Here is a 23,673-nt window from a genome sequence, read left to right as displayed (position 1 = left end):
ACTCCCTCGGAGATTGCACTTAATTCAAACTGAAAGCAGAGTTTTCCTGTGTGTCATCGTGTGTGAAACTTGATGCCAGTGGATGTTGTTACAGACTGTCCCTCATTTTACAAACATCTTTTTGTGAAGAGTTGAATCTGCAAAGGACATGTGGAAGACTCTAGTTGCCACAAACATAACACACCTTGGACTGGAGGCTATTTCAGCCCTCTGCACTGTAGTCCAGCGGAGTAAGGACTGAGTGGTTGTTCCACTGGTTTATGGAATGATCATGTCTTTCTCTGAAGCACTGGCAGGGTCCCAGAGGAGACAGGTCACTGATCTGATTACAGCGTGACATTTGCAGTCGGGGTTGAAGGATGGAATTTCAAGGATTTTTTGGGGGCTGGGAGGCCCAGAAGAGAGGAGACATTTTTCCAGGTGGTTCTAGATGTGGATAAAACAGCTTATGCAGGGCTAAACAGGAGGATGAGACTTGCATACAGGTATTTTATATTTTCAAACTCAGAAATAGCAAAATCAGTCTGTCTCTGGTTTCAGTGTAGTATTCAAGGTCTGTGTCTTGGGGCATCTTCAGTTTTAATTACACCTTTTTTCTTCCTTCCAGTTTAGGTACTGTGGATGTGTCTTTTTAGTTTTTTGCTTTCTTGGGTTTTGACATATCTATTTTCTTCAATCATGCACAAAGAAGTGTTACGGATATGCATTTTACAGTGCTAGAAGCCGTTGAGTGTGAAATACTTAGTGAATTGAGGTGGGTTTAAAATGTCATAATGTTATTGGGAGGCCGGTTATTTAAATAGTTATATCTTTTATAAATTTTTGCATTCTTTGTGTTTTGCTCACCTCTGGTATAATGATGAAGAGAAACATTTTTTTAAAAGCATTGTACTATAAAAGTGAATATACTTTTCCTACTGTACGTGTTGAAGGGAGTGTTCTCTTTCTGTAGTGGTGATGGTTCCAGTTGCAGACAGTGATAATGAAACTGTTTTATTTCCATTGTTTCTATTGTTGCAATGTCTCCTGTTTAAAGTAGCTCTTTGAAGTTAGACACTGGGTTTTTTTCCAGTTATTTTCAAGGTCATAATGAGTCACAAACCTTGATACAAGGCATAGGTATCTTTCACAGTTTCGCTTCTTTACATCTGTAAGCTTTGTGCCTGGAAGAGATTTACATTGTATCTCAGTGCTTGGTTCGGCTCCCTTGTCTGAAGGTTGAAGATCTGGTAGGAAAATAGGACCATATATATAGAAAACTATGGTACCAGCAGTACTTGGTGTGGTGCCAGCTTGTGTGCATGTGGCTTGTGAATCCTCAGTCCCTGTTATGCCATTCCTGTCTTGTGTGGGACCAAAGGAATGCCACAGTTTTGTGCTGATCTGCTGTGGAGATTCATTAGCAGCACAGGGTTTGTTTTTCCAACTGCTGTTGTTTTCTTCTGTGGGGAAAAGGTTGGCTGCATCACACCAGTTAGCTATCTGTTCCAGCAGCTAGACTGTGCTGAAATAGACGACTTTCTGTGGTTTCTCACAGCTGTATGTTCTATTGTCAGTGCTGTCTATGGCCTTCCTTTGGCATTTAGGCACCAGGACACAACCGCAGACACTGCAGAGTCTCTGAGAGCTGTGCTTATGTATAAGCTTTGCTTCCCTTGTTCCCCAGCCTTTTGAGATCTGCCTTGATACAGGATCACAGATGCCACTAATTAGTCCCTCCATCTCCCGACTCCCTGAACTTCTCTTTCAGCTGTTGAGTTTGTAAATAAATATGACCTATTTCATTATGCCAGAGGTACAGGTAAGCAGCAACATGGCTCTGTTTGCTGTTTGTTTTTTTTAATTAGTTAACTAATGTTAAAGTTGCATTCAACTCCTTTCTTCCAGTTCACAGCTTGGGATAGTGGAGTCTCCGTGTTCACATCTGCTTTCTAGACTTGATAGTACAGCTTCATGTTAGCTTCTGATTTTAAATCTCTTCTGTTAGTAAAAAACTTCTTTTCCTGAATGCTTGGCTAATAATTTGTTTTAAATAGACTGTTCAGTTTGTTTCTGAATTGCAGAGGAGTCTGGGAAATTGTTGCTAGATACTCTAATAGCAGTGTGGTCAAAAGGAAGAGCTATGATTCAGCTCTTAAATTTTGAACCTCAATTGATATTTCATAGCACAGCCATACATACAGTAGATTTATCAAGCTGTGTACTGCTCTTTGCAAAAGGAGTTTTGTGGAGTTTCTTGGCAATTTCTGTTGCAGATTGGCTTACAAAGAATAATTCTAGCTTGTTACCAAACTTTACTCAGTATATAAGAGGGCAGGTAGCCGGGGAAGGCTTGGAAGTAAATATGCTGAATGGTTTACGTCATCATCTCTTAGTGAAGTAACCTAAAAGCATAGAAGATTTCATTTGGGTTATGGTGATACAGTAGTAATGGGAATGATTTGACTGTATGCTGACAAGATGGAAAAAAATGACTGATTTACCATTAAAGAGGTATTTTGGAAGGGGGAACCCTGAACAACCTTGACATCTTGTCGTTGTGCAGTTGTGATGGTAGGGTTAACCACATGTGGTGCCTCTTCCTTGTACCACCCTCCCTGGGTAATATTGATTTCTTATTGATTCCTTATTGGCTGGGAACCGGAGGTTGTGTGGCATTGTATATTGTCTTTTGAAGAGAGAAATAATTTTTTTTTCCCCTAGAATCATAAAGCATCCTGAGTTGGAAGGGACTCAGAGGGATCATCATAGTACAGCTCCTTTTCATTAGCTTTAGAGCTAAGGTTAGGTGTTTGATGAAACATGGCTAAAAGCTTAACTAGTAACACTTAATTGTTTACCTCAGCAAAATGATGTTAACTGTGAACAACGTTGCACTAAATTCTGAAAAAAAGGAGCCTTTTGTGGCAGAGGCTTTTCAGAGTCTCTATTTTAGCGTTATATAGGTTTTTTTTCCTGTTTTAAAATGCCTTGACTCTGAATTGCACAGGTCCTGATATAAAGTTTCTCTCTTCGCCTTTAGAATGTACATTTTAATTGTAAATGTGTTTTTTAAGCTGAAGATTTGATTAAAAGTTGCTATTTTGCTTTTGTAAGAACCTTCTGTCAGAATAGATGCTAGCAAGCAAGTGTGCAGTCTTTGGTTTGAAACTGAAGCCAGTGTTGTGTGGGAAAGAGAAACTAATACATACGGGTGGTTGGGGTTGGGTTTTTGTTGTTGTTTTGCTGCTTGATCTAGAAACACTGGTTCTGAATCAGTGACTTGCACTTTTTTTTCCCCCCCAAACTCCACTGGTGAAAGTAAGGCAGACATCAGAAATTATTTTATTACCAATTTTCTTTTTGATAATGTTTTTTTCATATCATTTGATCTACCTACTCTTCTACTCATATTTCTCCTCATATGAGTTCTGCTTTTTTCCTGTCCCAAAGGGATATCTTATCTTCCATTCCCTTAGAATGAGTAACATTTGATCTTTTTAGTAATTGATTTGAAAGTGCCAAGTAATAAAGACCTCCCAGCTTTTCTTCCATTGTAGTTTCAGTGTGGTTTCTCAACAGAGTAAAGATGTTGCTTTCTCTGTCAATATAATCTCTAGGCAGGCAATGAATGATATAAATTGAGTTACAAAAGGAATGGTTAAGGAACAATTGTCAGTCTTCCAGTCGTAAATGATTTCTAGAAATGGTCATCCAGCTTTTGAAGGATGGAGGCGCTTGGATGGCAGACAGAGGGCAAGTTAACAATGCTGAATTCCATGCAGGAGTGCATGCAGATTCCCAGGGTATCTGAGATGTGCCTGGATGGGTCCATGTGGCACTGTGCAGCTCAGTACAGATCAGATTGTGTGAAGGTGCTGTAGTAGCAGCACATAGTATCACTGAGTGATGTATGAGAGCTGTATTGCAGTATCTGACTGACACTGAACCATTTATCCTATCCCCCTTGAGACTTGGGCAGCTCGCACGTTTCCAGAGTCGTGTCAATCCAGAGCCCACTGGACTCTGAAGAAAGGTTGCTTGTGGTAGAGGTTTTGGATGAAGCCTTGTCTAAGCAAAAATATTTAAATAATTAATTATTTATTTATTTTGTACAATAAATATTGTACAAAAGTGGATTAGTGGAATTGTCTTTTTTATTCAAATTTTGGTGATGTCAGTTGGCTCATTTATAAAGAGAGAACATAAAAGCTAAAAGCTAATTTGTCTTAAGACTTCAATGTGATAGTTACCTGTCTTGATTTATTTTAAGCTGTATAGTAGCAGAAGTGGTTTACACTGGCTTTTCCAGTGCCAGAGTCTAGCTGGAACTAAAGCAAGTCATGACTCAATCCAGTATTTAATGTTGGAACTGCACTCCTAATTCAGCTACACCTCGATGAGTGGTTATTTCCCTAGCACAAAGGAGCTCATGTGCCTGTTCCAGTACAGAATGCTGACTTTGTATTTCTTTTTTCTTCTAGGTTATGTTTCACACTATGTGCTGACTGTCTGTACTTACAGAAGATATTTAAAACCAAACAGACTTTTTTGCAAAATTTTGATTCCAGTGGAATCTGTGCTTTAGATTTTTGTCTTGTCAATTAACTCCTGAAGCAATGCCTGTACAAGCTCCACAATGGACGGATTTTCTCTCCTGCCCAATTTGCACACAGACTTTCGACGAAACAATCCGGAAGCCCATCAGCTTGGGTTGTGGCCACACTGTCTGCAAGATGTGCCTCAACAAGCTCCACCGTAAGGCATGTCCCTTTGACCAGACCACTATCAACACTGACATTGAACTCCTTCCTGTGAACTCAGCCTTGCTGCAACTTGTGGGTGCTCAGGTATCCATGCCTTTTTTTTTTTTTTTTTTTTAAAAATGTTTTAGAATTTTTTTAAAAATGTTTCAGTATTTTCCTTCTTTTAGGAGGACAAGTCAGGAATAATAAAGGATACTGTGTTAATGATGTGAAGAGAAGGCATCTGTCTTTTTGTAGATGTCTACAAGAAGTAGTAAAGGTGCCTGGAACAATAGTTTAAATCTTGGTTCTGCTGGTCACTGACTGTGATTTTCGTTACGTCTAATTCTGTGGGCTGTTGCCAGAATGGGTTTGTTGTGTTTCCGTCCTTTTTCCCTGACTCTTACCTAGCCACGCTCTGCCAAAAGGATGAGCTGGATCACTGAGCTTATTTTGTGGGAAGACATTTTTCTGTGGTAGGTTATGTGCTTTACTGTATTCACCCTGTGAGACCTGGGGTCGGTTGTCCCAAAAGCAGGAGGGGAGTGTAAAGAATGTGGGACAGGTCTCTCTGGTAGCAGCCTTCGTACAGCCTCATTTGAAACTATGCAATGGAAATACAACTTCCTGAGCTGACACATTACTCTAAATCCATATTGGTGAGGGAGGGAAGGCTGCTTGAGATTCCCCTTTTTGCTGGAATAGGTACTGGTGAGGTCACTTGAAGTGGTGATATGAGAGGGATGAGTGGCACTGGTACTGATGACGAGCCCCAAGAAGGGGCAGGGGTGTGTGGAAAGCAGGATCACCCTGCTCAGTTGCAGCAGAGACTTAAGCTGGCAAAAGCTTATTGATGTTAGGTTTCAGGTAGCTCTCTGTGACCTACACCTTCCAAGGATTGTGGTCTTGGGAGAGGAGGGACAACCGATGGGTGAGGAATGAAAATGTAGATGGGATGCAGTTACCATAGAGGGGTTACTGTTTTATTTTGTACTGCTTCAGTGTCTGGGCTAAGTGAAATTAAAGGCAGCAGAAAAATTCAATGAGATATGTAGTTTGGGGAAAAGGAAAGAATTGTGGAAGAGCTGTAAAAGGGTGTAAAAGAGAGATGTTCTTATGTTGCTTTTTATTAGGCACTGGGACTTACAGCTCCAGATGTGATTTTGCCACTTGTTAGTTCTTCAAGTAATATGGCAAATTTGTTGTTTTTCTTTCTTGGCGTATGGCCCAGTGGTTATTTCAGAAGCTCAAAATCAAATGGTGTTTCTGGCTGTGCTAAGTGACTCATCCTGCTCTGCAAGAGGAGGCAGTGAGATTGTGCACTCCAATTTCTGTGATATGCTGCCATCTTTGAAGAGCTTTTAAGCAGTATGAAATCTGTGGGTGATGTCATTAAAAAATGTTGTAATTCTCTTTCTCTCTTATATGCTCTTCCTTCCTCTCTGCAGTTTCTTGAATAGTTCCAGTTGCATCTGAATGTCCACATTTGTGATAAATGTCTTTTTTTTCCCCTTGCATTTTTTGGTTGTTTTGTGTGCATTTGTTAAGCTTTATGAGAAGCTGTATGGTAACTTCAACTTGACCTCTGCTGGAATTAAATTTTTATAAAAACAAGATTCTCTGGAATGAGGTGGAAACCCACCCTACCTCTGTATAGGTAACTGAGAATTTTTTTCTGGTTTTCCTAGGTAGCCAGACAGAGTTTTCTCGTCCATGTGTGTGAGGTATGAAGAAAGGTTTTATAGTAGTGTCTGTCTTGAGAGCATTCTGAACTTTAGGTTCTGACTTTGCACTAATGACATCATCTTATGCTCCCTTTTTGTCTGAAAATTTTTTGTCATTAAGATTCACAGGACCATGTTTCATCATGACCTTAAAGCTGCAAATGCCAACAAAAGATACATTATTCCAACCCCTGTTCCTTGCCACTCATTTCTGATTGTTTGCTACTCCCAGCATTCTGTTACTTGTAACAGTAACCACGGATCCTAGCTGGGTATTTATTACTGACAAACTTTCCCCTTAAGAGAAGTTTGAACCACCTTTCCTGCCAGCTCCTAATTTCAATGAGCATGTGAATGAAATCAGTGTTCGGTATAGCTTGCTCTCCTTTCTCTTCCCTTTCCCGTCCTGGCACCTGTTGGTAGTGTTTACGAGACACTGGACTACTAGAAAATAAATACACTACTTTGCTGTGAAGGACAGGGAAACAATTGCTATTTTCCAATAGACTGTGTAAGGCCATTTAGAAAAAAATCTTTTTACAGAAAAAGGCTTGATTAAAGACACATTAAGGAAAAAAAAGGGTACTTTAGAGAAACTAGTGATTTTGAACTGTCCCACTAAGAGAGTGCACTCTTCTGCTGTTTCAGCAAAAATAGTCTGTGAGTAGCAATCCAGCTTTCAAAGCATGAGTAGGTGTCAACTTCAGTTGAAACCAGTTTTGTTTTTTCCACTTCCGGGTTTAGTTTCAGGAACATGTATGTGTCATTAGTGTCCCTTAATCTCCAACAAACCTTTGTACACCTTAACCTGAGTCCACAGAGACCTATAGTACTTTATTTGTAAATGCTAAATTCCAAAAAAACAGGTTTCATTTTAGAAGAAAATACAGTAAAGCACAACTAAAGCTTTTATCTATGAGGGGGAAGAACAGTTTGTTCTTTTCCCTTTGGAGTGACTTCTGGGGAATTCACACATTTATACACGTTAAGTGCTTTTTTTCTGGAGGTGGAGGAGGAGACCAGGCAGTTTAAAGAAACAAATCTATTCTGCTGTAACTGGCAGCAGTGACAGGATTCCAGGGCAAGTCACTTTGGCTTTTGCACAAGCACAGCGGGTGAAATAAGCAGGATTGTACTTCTGGGAAAAACATACTGAATTTGTCACACAGTTACCCAGGAAAGCAGTAACATGTTTCTCTGACAGTAGCATTCTCTCTCTGGATAGATTTTGTCACTCTAATGGTGAAAAGAGTTGGTTTCTTGAATTAGACTCTTTCTGAGTTTTCCCTCTCCCCACCCCTTTCTGAAAATGAAACCCATTGCCCAGTTTATAGCCACCCTTGGTGTGAAAATTAACTGTTGCAGACTCAGATTTCTGCCTGCTCCCCTGTAGCATAGTACACATCAACACCGGTTACAGGGGCTGTTCTGGAAGGCAGTGGTCAAAGAATCACAGAATGGCTTGGGTTGGGAGAGACTTTAAAAGCCATCTCATTCTAGCCCCGTGCTGTGGGCAGGGACAGCTTCCACTAGACCAAGTTTCTCCAAGGCCGATCCAACCTGGCCTTAGACACTTGCAAGGATGAGATAGTAACAGCCTCTCTGGTTAGGTAGCTCAGGCCATGTCTAGATAAGTTTGGCTGCATAAGATGAGGGGGGGGGAAAGGGATCATAAGGGGAAGATAAGAATTATTACTCCTGGGGAAGCTGGACATAGCTGAGTACCTAAGCAGGAGTTGTGAGGGAAGGACGACACAATGGCGTTGGACGCAAATCAACAAGGCGTTCATAGCATACCTTGCTTCTTAGATTGCCTGGGTAAAGGAATCCTTTAAGTTTTTTTCTGTGGGAATAAGGTTTTGAGTTTTAGCTAATCAAGCATCCACATATGACTGACTATATGTAACTATTTCAAGTGTTCACCTGGCCAGTGTTTTGAGGGTACCTAATCATGGATCTGTTGTCTAAGCTCTTCCCTCATGTATTTTTAACTCACGAAACAGCAGCATGCTCATTCCAAAAAGGTGACGCAGAATGGCAGAAATGCCTGTGGTGCTTTAATTTTGGCATAGTCTCCTGCTGGACATGATAAATATGATTCTAGACATTAGGCATTGGAGTTGTGCATGATGAGAGACTCGGTGGCATGATCTTAACTCACAGCCCTTTCAAAAGGGGAAGATTGCAAGTGCAGAGCTATTAGAGTCATGTTTGATGATTTTTTATTGTAACTTGGTGAAATGAAGTGCCACAAAAGAGGAATTATCTGTGTAAAAAGTTGTCTTTGATGTAAACTTTTGAGGAGCTGAAGATAGTAGGCTTTGGGTTTTGTTTGGTTTCTTTTGGCAGGAAGCAAATCATCCATTTGCAGGGAGGGGGAGGGAAATATTGCTAGAAACAGTTTTCAAAGCATACAAAAAGGGTTTGTTTTGTTTAATATGTCCTCATTCTGTGCAATTAGACGTCCATTGGTAATTACTGACAACTCAAGCAGACTTCCTTCATCAAATTACACTTAAATCACCACTTCAAAATCACTGCCTGGTATGAGATGATGCTTTAGCATTCTTTTCCGGTCCCCTTCCTTATGCTGTCATAACCTGTCTCTTCCCACAGCCACAAGCCATGCTGATGGGTAACATTCCGCTGCCAGGATACTTGGCAGTCACTGCCAAAGCAGATACATGCAAAATCACAGATTTAAAGCAATCAAACATCTGAGATCATTTTTCTGTCTTGCTCTCATCCCCTTTGGGAAGTGTTGATTACATGATATGAATATATTTGCAGTGGAAACTGTCATAAGGGTGTGATGTCTGAGAGAATGGAATATGGAATGAAGGTGAAAATAACGAGTTCATTCTGTGGGGCATCTATTCTGAGGCTCCCGAGAGGCATTGTAAACAGCAGTGGCCATAGGGTCATGCATGCTATTAAAAGGATATTTTGGGAAGGAGGAGTGAAAATGCTTTGGAGTTCAGTTATTTCACAATTGTCCCTCAGCAATTCCATGATGGAGCCAAACTCAAAATGCACATTTCCTGTCACTTTTATGAATTATGGCTTTATGATTTTTCTCTTGGTAGATGCTGTTCTTATAATCATTCTAATGCTAAAATATTAAAATAAGTCTTGGAAGTACATATAATAGAACCAGCAAAAGGAAAATTACTTGTAAATTTTATTGTGAGGTGCATTGCATGAGTGAAGTGTGTGTGCATGAGAAATAAATTCTCGTCTCCTGAACACTCCTGAAACCATAGAAAAAACATACTGTTTTACTCTTCAGTACTACACTTACTCCAGTTTAAGATGAAAGTTTAATCTCTTTTCGGCTCATTTTGCAAACAGTACAGTTGCACAAAGCATTTAGATTTTTACATTGAAGCTTCCCGTGAAAAGAGAAGGAATGGGAATGATATGCAGATAGTGTGTGAATAGCTTGATTAGCTCTTGGAAGTTTTTCTCTGCCAGCTTTTCCCTGGGGGGAGGGGAAGCTTTTTGTTAGTTGCCTAGACAGTCCTTGTGTCTCTCTGGTGGAGTTGTGCTGTGTCTGGCATTCCGAACCACTGCTCTGAATGTGTACTAAACCCACTTCAATTCAGGGTTGAAATCCAGGCCTGAACATGACTTCCTGTCCTACATCTGTTCTGAGCCTCCTTTGTCTGCTGGGGGTTGTGATGCTGTTGTTGTGTTTTGGGTTGTCACCGGTGCTAGATGGAATGCTGGCAGGAGCAAGTAGGAATTTGCACAAAATGTATGACAGCAGTAAATAGGGCAGAGATGGTGCAGTGTCTGGACACATATGCTTGAGAAGTGTCATTTGCTCAATAAGTCATTTCTGCTATGCAACTTCCCTGGCAAGAGCAGACTGCTAAAATGGCAATGCCTTTGAAAAGGTGGTGGTGCAATATTCTGTTAAGATGCAGGCAAATATTGCAGGAGTTAATAATTGTTCCCCAAATCCTAAGAAACCACTTGAGATAAGGCTGTTGTGATGGTTTACTGCTGATCACTCTAATAGAGTTGCAAAATCTCCTTTTGCTGAAAGTGTTCTTGCTTACAGACGCAAAAACCTCTCAAACCGAAAACCCAAAATACCCCCGAACAAATGCTGGCCCAAAATTAAAACCAAAACCCCACAGAACATCACAAGTTAACTTCTGTCAGTGAAAAGTATCGAGGCTAACCTTGTTGTCTCAGTGTGATTGAACTTGGGTTTGTTTGTCTCTTTAGTAGGAATGAAAGCCTAGATCACACACAGCCTCTATCTTGTTTATGTTAGTTTTTGGGATGATACTAACTATGTTAATTGCAGCTGATATGTTGCAGTCTGAGACTTTTCTTTGTTGCCTGCTGGAAAAGCAAGGTAGTAACTTTATATTTTGCTCTACTTGTCAAATGAGAAACTTAGCATGGTGAAACTGTTGCCTAAGGAGAAGTGTGATCATATGGCTGAAGCATCGCTTTCTATTAAAATTGATAGGAAAGCTGGTCACAGTGATGATGGCAACTATATATGTGTTTGTATATATTTTTTATATATATTTTCTGCTTTTATTTGGTGCTGCTGTCATAATGCTGCTCTTGCCATGGCTGGATTATACACGAAGGTGAGCAGGTTTGTAGCTGTATTTAACTGAAGCATTAAAGGCTTTTCCTTTTAGATTGAAGGCTTGGGTTGATCCCTGTAAGCAGCTATGTAGGATTAGTGTGCCGTTATTACCACTGGTATGGGGATTGACTTGGAAATAGTAGTCTGAGATCAATGTGCACTTTGGCAGCATATGTAAAAAGTGCTTGTCTTTAGTCTTTTGACTAAATGGAGGAATTCCAATTCTCTGTACTGTCATCTTGGATTGAATGCTGAACAGTGATGTCGGGAAGTGTTAGAGTACAGTGCTATACTGCACCCCCAAATTTGATGAAAGCTTTAAGAATTTATGAAGAGAACAGTAGAAACAAAATTTTAACTTGGGGGAGGGGTTGTCCAAATGCCTTGGAAAAATCCTGATTTCTGGTGAATGTCTGGAAGAAGAAATAAATGTCACCTGACAAAAAAACAACACAAAACAGAAAACCCCCAAGAATGTAATTGGCCTCTATCGTCAGATAAATACTCATGGGGTGTGTTCATATGCACTAGATAGGATAACTTGGTCATGCTGCTTTGTGACTGGGTCTAGTCATAATATGTTCCAAGGGTGTCTTAGTGTATTTGCTGCTAAGTCTTTCCTCCCGTAGTCTTAAGTAGCTGCAGTCACTTACCCGTGGATGATTGTAGAGCTGTGAGGCCCTAGATACAAATTTGTACTTACCAGCAGACCAGAGTTCTCCTCCTTTTTTTTTTTTTTTTTTTTTTTTACTATGAGCTTTTTGGCCAGTCAGCTTTGGGGATGTTTCAATGTGTTCTGTTTTAGCCAAAGTTTTATAGTTATAGGAAGTGCCAGGTTAAGCCTTCTGCTTCTAGTTCCTTTCAGCTGCTAAATAAAAGAAGTCTACTAAACATAAGTTCTGTCTTTTGGTTTTCATTTTCACTGGGGTTTTTTTATGCTATTTGCTCAGTAAATAAGCTGAAAAAATGCTTACTAATATAGAAAAATCACAGAAGGGGGGAAAAAAACAGGAAATGCATTATAGTAAGAAGTGTTTATAAGCATGGTTGCCACTTATTTATACATATTCATAGTAGATGTACATGTCATCTCTCTTCAGGTTCCTGAGCAGCAGCCGATTACTTTATGCAGTGGAGCTGAAGATACCAAGCATTATGAGGAGGGCAAGAAATGTGTGGAAGAATTGGCATTGTACCTCAAACCACTCAGCAGCGCAAGAGGTAGTTCCTGCATTGCTTCCTTGGAAAATGAAAGCAAAAAACCAAATAAGATGCAAAACAAACTATCCAAATTATTAGTTAGTATATTTGAAAAATAGATATAAACCTAGTTCAGAAACAAATTTAAACAGATTTCTTACACATTAAGGTTATGTTTTCCTGGAGGGGAGGGGGGTGTAGAATTGGAAGGTGTCAAAAATAATTCAGAGGAAAGGCTGAGGTGTTTGGCCATGGTGTAGTGAGTTGAGACAAACATTTGATCTTTGCAGAGTAAGTAAAAATAGATAATTTTGCCCTTTTTTTTCCAGTTCTGCTTTGTGATAACTGTAGTAATGCAGCTCTTCTGTAGAAGATAAATGAACTGATGTGAGAAAGTTACTGCTTATAAGATAGATAAGGAAAGTTATAAGTAATACTTTGTTTATACAAGGTCATATACAAGAGCTGGGTCAATCTGGGTAATTTTAGTGGTTTGGTCCAAAATACTCATTACTGTTTACCTTCTGTGAGATAAGAATTAGGAGAAAAGCAGAGCAGGCACCAAACTTGAAAGAATATAAAGAAGTTTATTAACAGACCTAAAAGAAGAAAAAAAATCATACCACACCTTCAGAACACTTCTCCTACCCGCCACCTTTCTCCCTTCTCCCACTGACAATGTAAAAAGACAACCCTTGAGATGTTCAGTCTGTTTACCACTTCCATAAAAACCTTGTTCAGTCCATTTAGGAAGAGGAGTATCTCTTGCCCACGCTATGAAAACATTATCACAACGAGACAGCCGCCTGGGTTGGTTCTCTGCTCGCATGTGAGTCTCATCCACTCCCCAACTTGCAGCTTTTCCCACAACTGCTTTCGAGGGTCCACTCTTGAAATTACTGGGGTACGATTTTAAGGTTGAGCCGTTCAGGAATACAAGTTCTCTTCACCCATCTCTGGGAGCATTTCATCTCTAAGAACAGAGGCCCTTCTCCTTCTCTGGGAGCAAAGGGTCTTCCTCATCTTCATCTCTAGGACTATCTCTGGGAGCATCTCTAGGAACTGAGGTTTTCTCCTTTCCCGTTTGGAGCAAAAGTCCTCATTGCTTCCATCTCTCCCTGTTCAAACTTCTCATGAAATTACAGCTGCTTCAGCATCTGCCTATCTCAGTGCAGGTGCTTTTGCTCTCAAGTACAAGTTGAACGCTCCACCCCCCATGCCTTCATGAAATTACAACGGGTACTCTGATATATCATAGCTTTACAACAGAATTTCAGCTTTAAGCATCTCCTCTTTCTCTTCCCTCAGGTTTTCAGCTCTTCATAGCACTAAAAGGGTTAATCTCACCTAGGCCTTGCAGCTGGAATTTCGCTGATCGCTGTTGGTCACATGACCTCTGCCGGACAGCGGAGCAGCTTTAGCTGAACCTTGGCTGCCCTGGAGAGAGGGAGCCAGGCCACTCTGGCTGCCCACAGCAGGGCTGGTGGGGCAGGGTTCGCAGGGTGGCAACAGGGCCCATTGGCTCCAGGATGGCCATGGCCCGCCCTGGCCTGGCCCGAGCAGGGCCTGGGCCAGGCCCGCCGGCCCCCCACACGGGGCCCGCAGCCACCTGTCCCAGCACCGGAAATGAGAGATGGGATCCTGCCTAGGGTTTACTATTCTTAAGTGTGTATCACAGAGGCAGTCATAATTTTAAGTGGCTCAAAGAATTGTCCATATTCAAAATGTCCAGCTGATAGGTTCTGTTAGGTCACAGAGGAAGCTGTAAGCACCCCTTTGCAAGAACATTACTTCCAGGACTATGCTTGCTAACCCATGACAGTAATTCCAAGTTAGCAAACCTGCACTGTGTTGAAGAGTATGGATATAATATATATTACATGTGCTGGATTTGGACAGTTTGTCAGCCCAGGTAGTGAAGTTGAGCATCATGGGCATCAGGTTTTCAAAAATTAATTTTTTTGAGAAGCTGTCTGAGTCTTTTGCAACCAGTGCAATGTGACAGCAGTTTCACTCTGGGAAGTGGTGGCCCAGTGAACAAGCTCTGGCTGTAGAGCAAACTCAGCATGGCAGCTGTATGTCTAGTGAGTCACTCATTCCTTTTACCTGAATATAGTGGCTCTCAGCATGTTTGTGATTCAGAGTTTTGGCACATCATTAAACATCACCCAAGCAGTTCAGGACTCATGTAAGCTCTCAACCAAAACAGTGAAGATACCACATGTAGGCAAGAAATGAAATGTGTTGTGAAAACAAACAAATGTCCAAGTGATCCCTAAAGTCCATTAATAAGGGATGAACTGGGAATCTGTACCGGAGAGTGTGGAACAGACTACCAGCGTAGGGAAAGGATTCACTACAGGTTCCATCTTCTTAAAAAGCCGGATCAGTCAATCACAAAACTTAAGCCTGTGGGGAAGCTGACTCCCAGAAGACTATTTTTATTGCCAAGTGAAACAATCTGGCAGAAATTAACTTCTGATATGCCTTGACTAGTATTCCCTTTGACAAATGGACACCAGGAGAACTAGGTTTGCACTTGTCCAGTAGAGTCACTGAAGGCTGGCACAAGTAGAGGAATATAAGGTAGCTTATTCTGTTTCATTTTGTTTTGAAGGTGTGGGTCTTAACAGTACTACTCAGAGTGTGCTGAGTCGTCCCATGCAGAGGAAACTTGTGACATTAGTCCATTGCCAGCTGGTGGAGGAGGAAGGGCGGATCAGAGCCATGCGTGCAGCACGGTCACTGGGTGAAAGAACAGTCACAGAGCTCATTCTCCAGCATCAAAACCCTCAGCAGCTCTCCTCCAACCTCTGGGCTGCAGTGAGAGCCAGAGGGTGCCAGTTCCTTGGGCCAGGTAAGTGACATTGCAGTATCACAGCTGTACTAGAAGCAATTTAGAACTGAGCAGTTGATAAATGCCTGTCCAATTGCCTAAGTGATTTTATTAAGCAACAGGTAAATTTCTGAATAGTAGTCTGCAGAATTAATTATGCATCTGTTGGGCTGCTGCTGTTGGGTTTTCTCATAGTTTTAATGCTTTTTCAAGTCTCCTGTAAAATTCAGAATAGGTGTCCTTCTGTTCTTGTCATAAGATAAATGACACATTGCTTCTCACTTGCTATTCCTTGAACACCTTTCTAGAAAAAATAAGGTTACTGGAAGTGACTGGCATGGCTTCTTTTCCTTCTCTCGCAATAAACATACAAAGCAGTTGTGGGGATAGATTTGTTACAGTTACATGTGCACATTTTTAAGAAATTGTGTATTTATAAATTAAAATACTAGAAAGAAATCAATGTTGTTTAAAAAAAAAAAGTCTCATTATTGAAAATACAGACTTCACTTATTGAGTATTGAAATATGAAGCCAATTTCTTAAAGAAAAAATAGTGAAGCTTTTCCTGACTGAAACAGATGAACTTTGAGATACTAACTTTCATACCACTTCAGGAAGGAGAGAGGTTGGTTACATAGCAAAATAGTGGTGCTGCAGTCTGGTTGATTGGTGTGGGCACTCAGTGGTATTTTTTTTACTTGCATGGGAATGAACCTTGTTCTTCCTTTGCCTGTCAGCTTTTTCTTCTGGGATAAGTGTGGGGCATAGGCAATACACTTTGAAAACTCATATTAATGATCAAGAGGTGTACAGACAGGAACAAAGGAATCTTATTATCAGATGATACCCAAAATAGATTATGTAGTAGTAGTAACAATAATGATAATAATAATAATACAATTTAAAAAATCATAATAATGATAGTTAATTTTAAAGGTAAAAAGTCGTATTTTCCTGGGTCACAGTCTGGGAATCTGGAAGGGTTCCTTCTCTCTTTGCCCTCCCTTTTTGCTCAGCTCCCTTTTTTCTCTGTGGGTTTGTGTGTCTGTTGGTGGGAGTTTTTAGCTGTTATCCCAATTGTAGGTGAACAAGAAACTGCTAAAATTTTGCTTAGGCTTCTCTCATCCTTTGTCTCTTTTTGCATTTCCCCTGACTCTCAGCAATGCAAGAGGAGGCTTTAAAGCTGGTTCTGCTGGCTTTGGAAGATGGATCTGCTCTGTCACGAAAGGTCTTGGTTCTCTTTGTGGTGCAGAGACTGGAGCCGCGATTCCCTCAGGCTTCCAAAACTAGCATTGGGCATGTTGTCCAGCTCCTTTACAGAGCCTCATGCTTCAAGGTATGATGAAGATTCTGCCTGGAGGTTTCATAATACTATGAAAACCATTGGTTTTCACTTTCAATTTTCATTGTCCTGTAACATTAAATGTGCCTAAAAATACGTGTAGTTAGAGAAAGTATTGCTCATTATGTCCCACATGAATTTAGAGAGTTCTTTGTTGTTCAGCTATGATGGCAGTGTAGGCTGAAACAGTGACATGAAGCTGTTGAAGTTAGGTTTTGCCTCTGTTCAGTTTCGTAGAGGCACAGTTACAAAACCTGTATATAAGGCAGCATACTTACCTTCTTAGAAGTGGCTTAAAGCTGAAAAATTCCTAATTCTATTAATTCAGTTGTGGTGTTGTTAGAATCAAAGAAATAGGAGACTTCTGGCTGTCAGCTGTAAGAAGAAAACTGAAACTGCTTAATGTGCTTTACAGTATTTAATATCTCTTACTGGATGCTCAACTCAAATGTCATTTCCTTTTGCTAAATTAGTAGAAAAATGCTTTGTTTTTGCTAATTGTACCCTCAAGCAAAATTCTGCAATGCAAACAAAATATTTTGATTGAAGGTGTGGATGCTGTAAAGTCATTTAGGAAGTGTGACACTTCGACCAATCTGAGTCACAGTCCAAGTAAATAATGCTTTGTATCCATTTTATAGTAGTTTCACTATATGAAGCGTGTGTTACTTTAGTAGGAACTGGTGTTCACTGAGTAGTGTCACAGTTGATTTTAGTTTGGGAGAGGGACTTAGTTGCTGACTGAAGACATCACCTACCTTGGACTTCACATAATCTTGGGCTTATCCTGCTTAATTGTATTTGGCTCATTTCTCCTTACTAGGTGACCAAGCGAGATGAGGATTCCTCCCTGATGCAACTGAAGGAGGAATTTCGGACTTACGAAGCTCTGAGAAGAGAACACGATTCCCAGATAGTTCAAATAGCTATGGAAGCAGGTTTGCGCATTGCACCAGACCAGTGGTCCTCGCTGTTATATGGAGACCAGTCTCACAAGTCCCACATGCAGAGTATCATTGACAAGGTAAAGCCACCTAAAATCAGCCCAAGTCCATCTTGTTTGCAACTGTAGTAGGTTTAAGTGTTTGTAACATTGAACTTAGAAACTGTGCCCACGTGGACTTGCCCATTAATCATTTGTCCTGTTATTTCAAAGCCTGTTATGCTCTAAATAATTAGAATATGTATTTGTAACCTAATGAATCTTGCTCCCTCTACCATCCTGACATTTCTTGCTACTTTACTTCTTTCTGCAGATGGAAACCCACAAAGTTTAGCTAAACAATTGGTATGTGACCTTTATGAACAGCTGATAAGTGCCAGTGTAGTGACAGAGGCTAATGGTCCATGTTTCCGGGCAGGAAATTAGAGCATAAGTTGGAAAAAAAATGAGTCCCCATGTCTGTATCTGAAGTAAGACAGAGAGGTAAAAGCACATTTCCTAAATAAAATACTTAAGCTCTGGAAATGCCCAGATCTCTTTGCATTCAGAAACAACATAGGATAAATGCACTTTAAGATTAGGGGACTCATTTGTAAATGCCTAAATTAGGTGGGAAGAACTGAACATTGTTGAATGGCTACGAAAGCTGTGAAACAACTGCTTTGTCTGCTGTGCAAGAGGATTAGTTTCAAGATGGGTCTGCTGTGTATTTATGCCCTTGCCCACCTTTTCAAGTGTCCTGCCAAACATCTCCTGAAGGACCTAGGTGGAATTAAGGGTGTTAAATACTGGAATTATGTGATGTTAGGAGATGGAACATTGCTAGCTATCTTTTCCTTCGACTATCTTGTTCTTTATTTTCTGCTTGCTGTGCTCCGTTTAAAGCAGGGTGCCAACCTGTTGGTTTGGGGATTGGAGATATTAGACTCTCCAGAAATCTAAATTAAATGGTTTCTAATATGGCCCATTTTTTTTCCTGGGTGGCAGCACAACACAAAAGAAATAGGTTTTATTGCTAGCAATAATACCAGCCTTTATTTTGTCTATTTAGAGGTGTAATTTAATGCAGTGTCAAAGAACTGTGCATTCTTAATAGAAAGGGTTCGCTGGAATGGGCTTCTGTGAAAGATGTTAATATTCAGTTTTGGGAGACAATTCTTGTGAGCTTGTGGAGCAGCCTTCAGAAACCATGAGGATTACTATGCCTGTAGAAAGTTAATTATGATAATTTTTTTAAGTTGCAGACCCCAGCCTCCTTTGCACAGAGTGTTCAGGAATTAACTATTGCTCTTCAGAGGACTGGAGATCCAGCTAACCTGAATCGTCTTCGACCTCACCTAGAACTCCTGGCAAATATTGATCCCAGTCCAGGTAAACCTGGATGTTTTTATGAAAACGTTTAAGTTCAGCAAGATGAGCTTAATACTGTTCAAGGATTGAAAGCTGATCATCAAGTGTAAGGAAACATCCTCCTGACTCAACTTGAGAGTTTTGGATTCCAAAGTAGAATTTTGATAGACTGAAGAGAGAGAAGCTGGGCAAAAGTCAGTGTAGACAAGAATGGTTCGTTACCCTATGGAATTTAGTATTTTTCTTGTTCATATGTAGTTCTGCAAAGGTAGGAAAGAGTCTGGGAAGTGGAAGATAGTTGGAAAGAATTTAACTGAGAAATAAAACCTAAGCTGTTGACAGAGGAGAGAAGGATAGAAATTGTTGAAAAAGTCAGCAGTGCTGTGAGGATGGACCACCTGAGGGGGAAGGAAAGGGACAGAACAAAGTCCTATGGCTGAAGTTTTATTTTATACCTGCTAAAATTTGTAATATCAGTATTATATATCAAAATAGTAAAAAGATACAAACTACAACTTCAGGAGATGAGAAGTTGTGCTTTGTTTAAACAAACAGAAGTTAAACTTCCTTTCCAACGAGGACCAGCTGTACTTGACAGCTAAAAGAAATGCAGTGCTTTCTTCCCAAATCTTTCATATTGGAACAAGCTGGGGACAAACCTGTGTACTGCAAATTTGTTAGCAAAAAACTGATATGGAAAGTGGCATCACTAATAGCCTCCCTTAGTTTCACTAACCAGGTCTGGTCTTTGTGGTTTTTTCTGTACTGTTGAGTTGCCTAAAGAACAGCAGGGAAGCACGCTGAAGCACTTCTGGAAGAATTTAGTCCCTGTGAGTGGAATATAATGTAATTAATTCTGCTAAAGATCTTGAAAGGCACTTTGAACTGCTGTGCTTTGCAGCAGAATGTGCAGGCACACAGTGGGAGTGTCAGCTGCTGGAACAGATTCAAAAACTTAGAAAAGTAAATCGGCTAAAAAGAAAAGGTGCTCCTATAGAATTGAGACTGTACAGTTTATTCACGGTGTTTTAGATGGTGGTCTGATTCATAGATTTGCCTTTTGATGTTTTTTTCCACATGAGAAGCATTAATTTCTGTTGTTGTTCCATGTCTGTGCTGGTGTAATCAGGCCAGCGATGACCGTATTCATATGGAATGATTTTACCTTCAGGAGTCTGAATGCAAAGAGGGATTTTGAACCTGATGTTTTTCATTGTGAGACGAGTTTGTGCAGTGCCTTTACTCTGGAGTTCTGAAATGTGAAAGTTCTTGTAGAATGAAATAATTTGATATGCTAACTATAGTCTTACTGACTCATTTGCTATTTTGTGCAGTTCGGTCTTAAGTTTGTAGATACCGCTATTCTGTAAGAGCTAAATGTCCCAGAATTAAGGTGCTGGATGCTTTTTATCTACTGATAAAACATTTTTTATAAATTTGCCTAGTCAAGTTTTGTGATACTGATTTGGGGGGGGGGGGGTTTGTACCTGGTTTTAGAAAATGCTTCTGATTTTTCTTTTTATATTCTGTGTTTGCTGTCCATGCAACAGATGCTCCGCCTCCAACATGGGAACAACTGGAAAATGGACTAATTGCTGTGAGGACTGTGGTTCATGGCTTAGTTGATTATATCCAGAATCACAGCAAAAAAGGAACAGATCAACAACAGGTAAAAGCTGAATCATTTGGGAAATATGTATCCCTAAGTTTTGTTGACTGTGTCCTATAGTAGAGGTTTACTGGTGTCGTCTGGAAAGATTCGGTTTGAAAGGGAGCTGGTAGAAAACATCACTGCTGAGTCGTATTTATCAAAAAAGAAACAAGAAAGGGAAAAACCCGAAACAACACATATTTACCCCCAAAACCTGTTGAATTAATTTTCACAGCTCACTAGGATGGAAGGAAAACAGTCTGATCCAGCTTCAGGCTTAGGGAAATAGATAAGAACCTTTCTGAATAGAGGGTGGGGAAGGGATGCTAGGGTGCTGCTGTGATTTGTGGGAATTTTCTTGGTTTTGTTGTAGCATGACATATTTTAGTCAGCTGGCTCTCTGTTAATGAAATTTTCCTTATACTTGTGCTTAACAGTCTGTCAAGCTTGAAGATTTACAAATATACGTCATATGAAGGTGCAATCCAAGTTCCTGAAACAAATGTTTTTGTTTCAGTAATGAAATTATGTTGCCAAATACTATATAGTAGCTTATCTCATGGTTACCTTATCACACATTCCTTTGATCTCATTTTGTTGTGTAGTTCAGTTGATGTAAATGCTGCTGAAATACAGAGCTGCCTGTCCCAGTCCTACTCTTCCCTTGCTTTGGCATTCATCCTCTCAGAGAGCTGGTTTGGCGAGCTCAACTAGTTAAAAGATTATCTCTGCCGAAAAAAAAAAAAAAGGGAAAACTAAAGTGAATTATTTCTGCTGTTTCACCTTTTTGCATTACTTGGGATGGATAATGAGCACTGTCACCAGCACAAGGAAAAGTGGTAGAAATGTGTAAGTGGGAATCTGGGAGGGGAAAACAGCAAGAATTTTTCTTGTGGAGAACCTGTGGTACATGCGGTGCTTCTTGGAAGGGAACCCAGAGCCTCCTGAGTGGGAAAGGGATATCTGCTGAGCACTAGGTAAAGTTGCGCTACCTGGCAGCAGTGGCCAGTAAAAGGCTGTGTGGTTTATATTCACCCTGCCTGGATCTTCTCACTACAGTAGATGGCAAAAAACCCCAAAAAACAACAGTTTGCAAGTGACTTCTTACAGATATACACCTTTTTGGCTGAGCTTCTTAGAAAGCGAGTTGACTTTTACAGACCTTTCCCTTGGTGGGAACTGTTGATAGGGTATATCTGATTATTGGTAATTTTTTCATCCTGTATCAGTTTTGTCCATTTAACTGTGTCCTAAAATGTACAGCTGTGTTCCAGCAAGCTCTCTGGTAAGGAGTTTGAATAAAAATGTTATAGAAACCTGAGAGTGACTTAGTTGTCAAAATATGTACTCTTGAATCTGTTGGTTCTGTTGAAGAACCAAATTCAAGTACTTCAGTCATGTATTTCATATTAGGTTTTCCAGAAACACTTAAATTTGATGAATTATTAACAGTCAAACGTCAGGCCTTTGGTAAGATGATACATTCAACTTGGTTAAGTGAACTTTCATGTTCAGGTATCTCACCTGGTTTCTTTAACCTTGTCAGCCCCCTCAGCACAGCAAGTACAAGACATACATGTGCCGAGACATGAAGCAGAGAGGAGGATGTCCCCGAGGGGCCAGCTGCACCTTCGCACACTCACAGGAGGAGCTGGAAAAGTAAGTGTACCTCTGCTAGTAGAAAGCAATCCAGTCTGTTTCATCTTGTCTGTAAGAGTTATTTCTCATATCTAGGAATGATGGGGAAAGGAGTTATAACCTGGCTGTTAAACCAACAAGAAATTGTGATAAACTTGTAACAGTCATCTCTTAGGCTATGGAGCTGCTTGTTCTTCCATACAGGATATTTGCTTTGTTCAGCAGTAACACAGCTCTGAAAGTTTGATGTTACACAAATGTTACCCAAGGTTTTTGGAGGTGGGCTGTTTTCCTTACTACTTAAGTCTGACTAAACGTGCTGAATGATGGCATTCACAGTGGCTGTTATTTGGGAGTACTTCTCATCTTCTCTTTTTATTCAGGTAGGTTGCTGGCAGTTTTCCAAATGTAAGGAATGTGTTGGTAGCTCTCCAAAGAGCTAAAAACTAACTTTCCAAGATTTTTTCCTGCAACAATTCTTTGTGTAGTCTGTCAGAAAGTTTCATGCAGGAACCTTCAACTGGTTACATCTATTGTTGTAGAGTTAAAAAATGATGATCATATCAAGTCTGCAGTAAATAATCTAGATCCATTACAGATTTAGGAGGGCTATCAGTTATGCAAGAGCAAGATGCTGTTGTTCTGCAGATTGTTTTAATTTTTTTTTACGTGAAATGGATTGTTTAGGGGCTGAAAGAAATAAATACACAGTGTGTTTTATGTAGTATATTAGCTTGTTGCTTGCTGTTGGGACTAAAAAAAGCACGTTTTCTTTGAATTATAATGAGAAGAACACTTTAAAAGGTTTGGAATTGGCATGCAGTGTTTCTTTTTCCTTTCTTAATCTAAAACTCGAAGCATTAATGTCAGTTCATGGGCTGTATAACCAGCATGCAGTGCATACACAGAACATGAAGAAAGAAGGGCAGAGCGTGTGGTGTTAGAATGACAAAGGCCGTTATTCACGTGAACAAAGAACAGGACTTCAGTACTTGCATGCTGCCAAAACAGTTGGAGGGTTTTTTGCCTTCTGTCATCATGCTAATGTAATGGAGATCAGTAGTGCTGTTTGGGATGGTTTTGTTAACCTATGGTGGGTGGTGGATCAGCGTTATGCCTCTGAGCCAGTTGTATGTATCAAGGACTGTTTGTCAGCTTTGCAGGTGAGGGAGGCCTGTTGTAGCCAGACTGACTTGCATGCCGTAGTATTAATGTCATCCTGGACTGAAGAGAACGTTTGTTCAGTATCAGATTCCAACAGCTTCTGTGGGTGGTTGGGGAACTTGAGAGTTCTGACTGTTCCTTGTACCTTTTATCTTTGCTTAATTCCTTTAAGTAGCTATTGTGTTAGTGCTTCTCCTTTTAAAAATGCTTAGTGTGAATAATATGCATTGCTGTTGCTGTGTGACTCCTGTATCTCTCTCTGTAGCCTTAAGTTTGGAGGAAGGTTATGGGGAAATGTGTGGTAATGCCTTAGATAGCAAATTATAATCTAAACTTGCTTAAACAGCAGCTCATCCCCCTCTTGGCAAGGGACAAAGACCCTGTGTGCATAGGCAAGTACTGAACTTTTTAAAATTAATGTATGCCCTGCACATGTGGAGACTGCAAGAGCATCTAAAAAACAAAACAGCCCCAACAATAAAAC

At 40.3% G+C, this 23,673-nt stretch overlaps 1 protein-coding gene across 6 annotated transcripts in view; it reads left to right on the top strand.

The window, feature by feature from the left end:
- The window catches only part of RC3H1 (ring finger and CCCH-type domains 1), a 75,032-nt gene that overhangs the window by 17,723 nt on the left and 33,636 nt on the right, over nt 1-23,673 (top strand). For 5 of the 6 annotated variants that reach the window (XM_032117791.1, XM_032117793.1, XM_032117794.1 and 2 more), the window contains exons 2-9: nt 4,464-4,829; nt 12,164-12,284; nt 14,881-15,120; nt 16,262-16,437; nt 17,267-17,467; nt 18,625-18,757; nt 20,287-20,405; nt 21,934-22,046. In XM_032117791.1, coding sequence (XP_031973682.1) covers nt 4,599-4,829; nt 12,164-12,284; nt 14,881-15,120; nt 16,262-16,437; nt 17,267-17,467; nt 18,625-18,757; nt 20,287-20,405; nt 21,934-22,046 — 1,334 coding nt within the window. In that variant the 5' untranslated portion in view covers nt 4,464-4,598. The remainder of the gene's footprint in view (nt 1-4,463; nt 4,830-12,163; nt 12,285-14,880; nt 15,121-16,261; nt 16,438-17,266; nt 17,468-18,624; nt 18,758-20,286; nt 20,406-21,933; nt 22,047-23,673) is intronic. The other variant, XM_032117792.1, reaches the window with a different exon arrangement.

The sequence above is a fragment of the Corvus moneduloides genome, chromosome 9, assembly GCF_009650955.1.
Source record: "Corvus moneduloides isolate bCorMon1 chromosome 9, bCorMon1.pri, whole genome shotgun sequence".
In the NCBI taxonomy this organism is placed as follows: Eukaryota; Metazoa; Chordata; class Aves; order Passeriformes; family Corvidae; genus Corvus; species Corvus moneduloides.
Note: the sequence above shows the minus strand (reverse complement) of the source record. Positions and strands in the feature narration are given on the sequence as shown.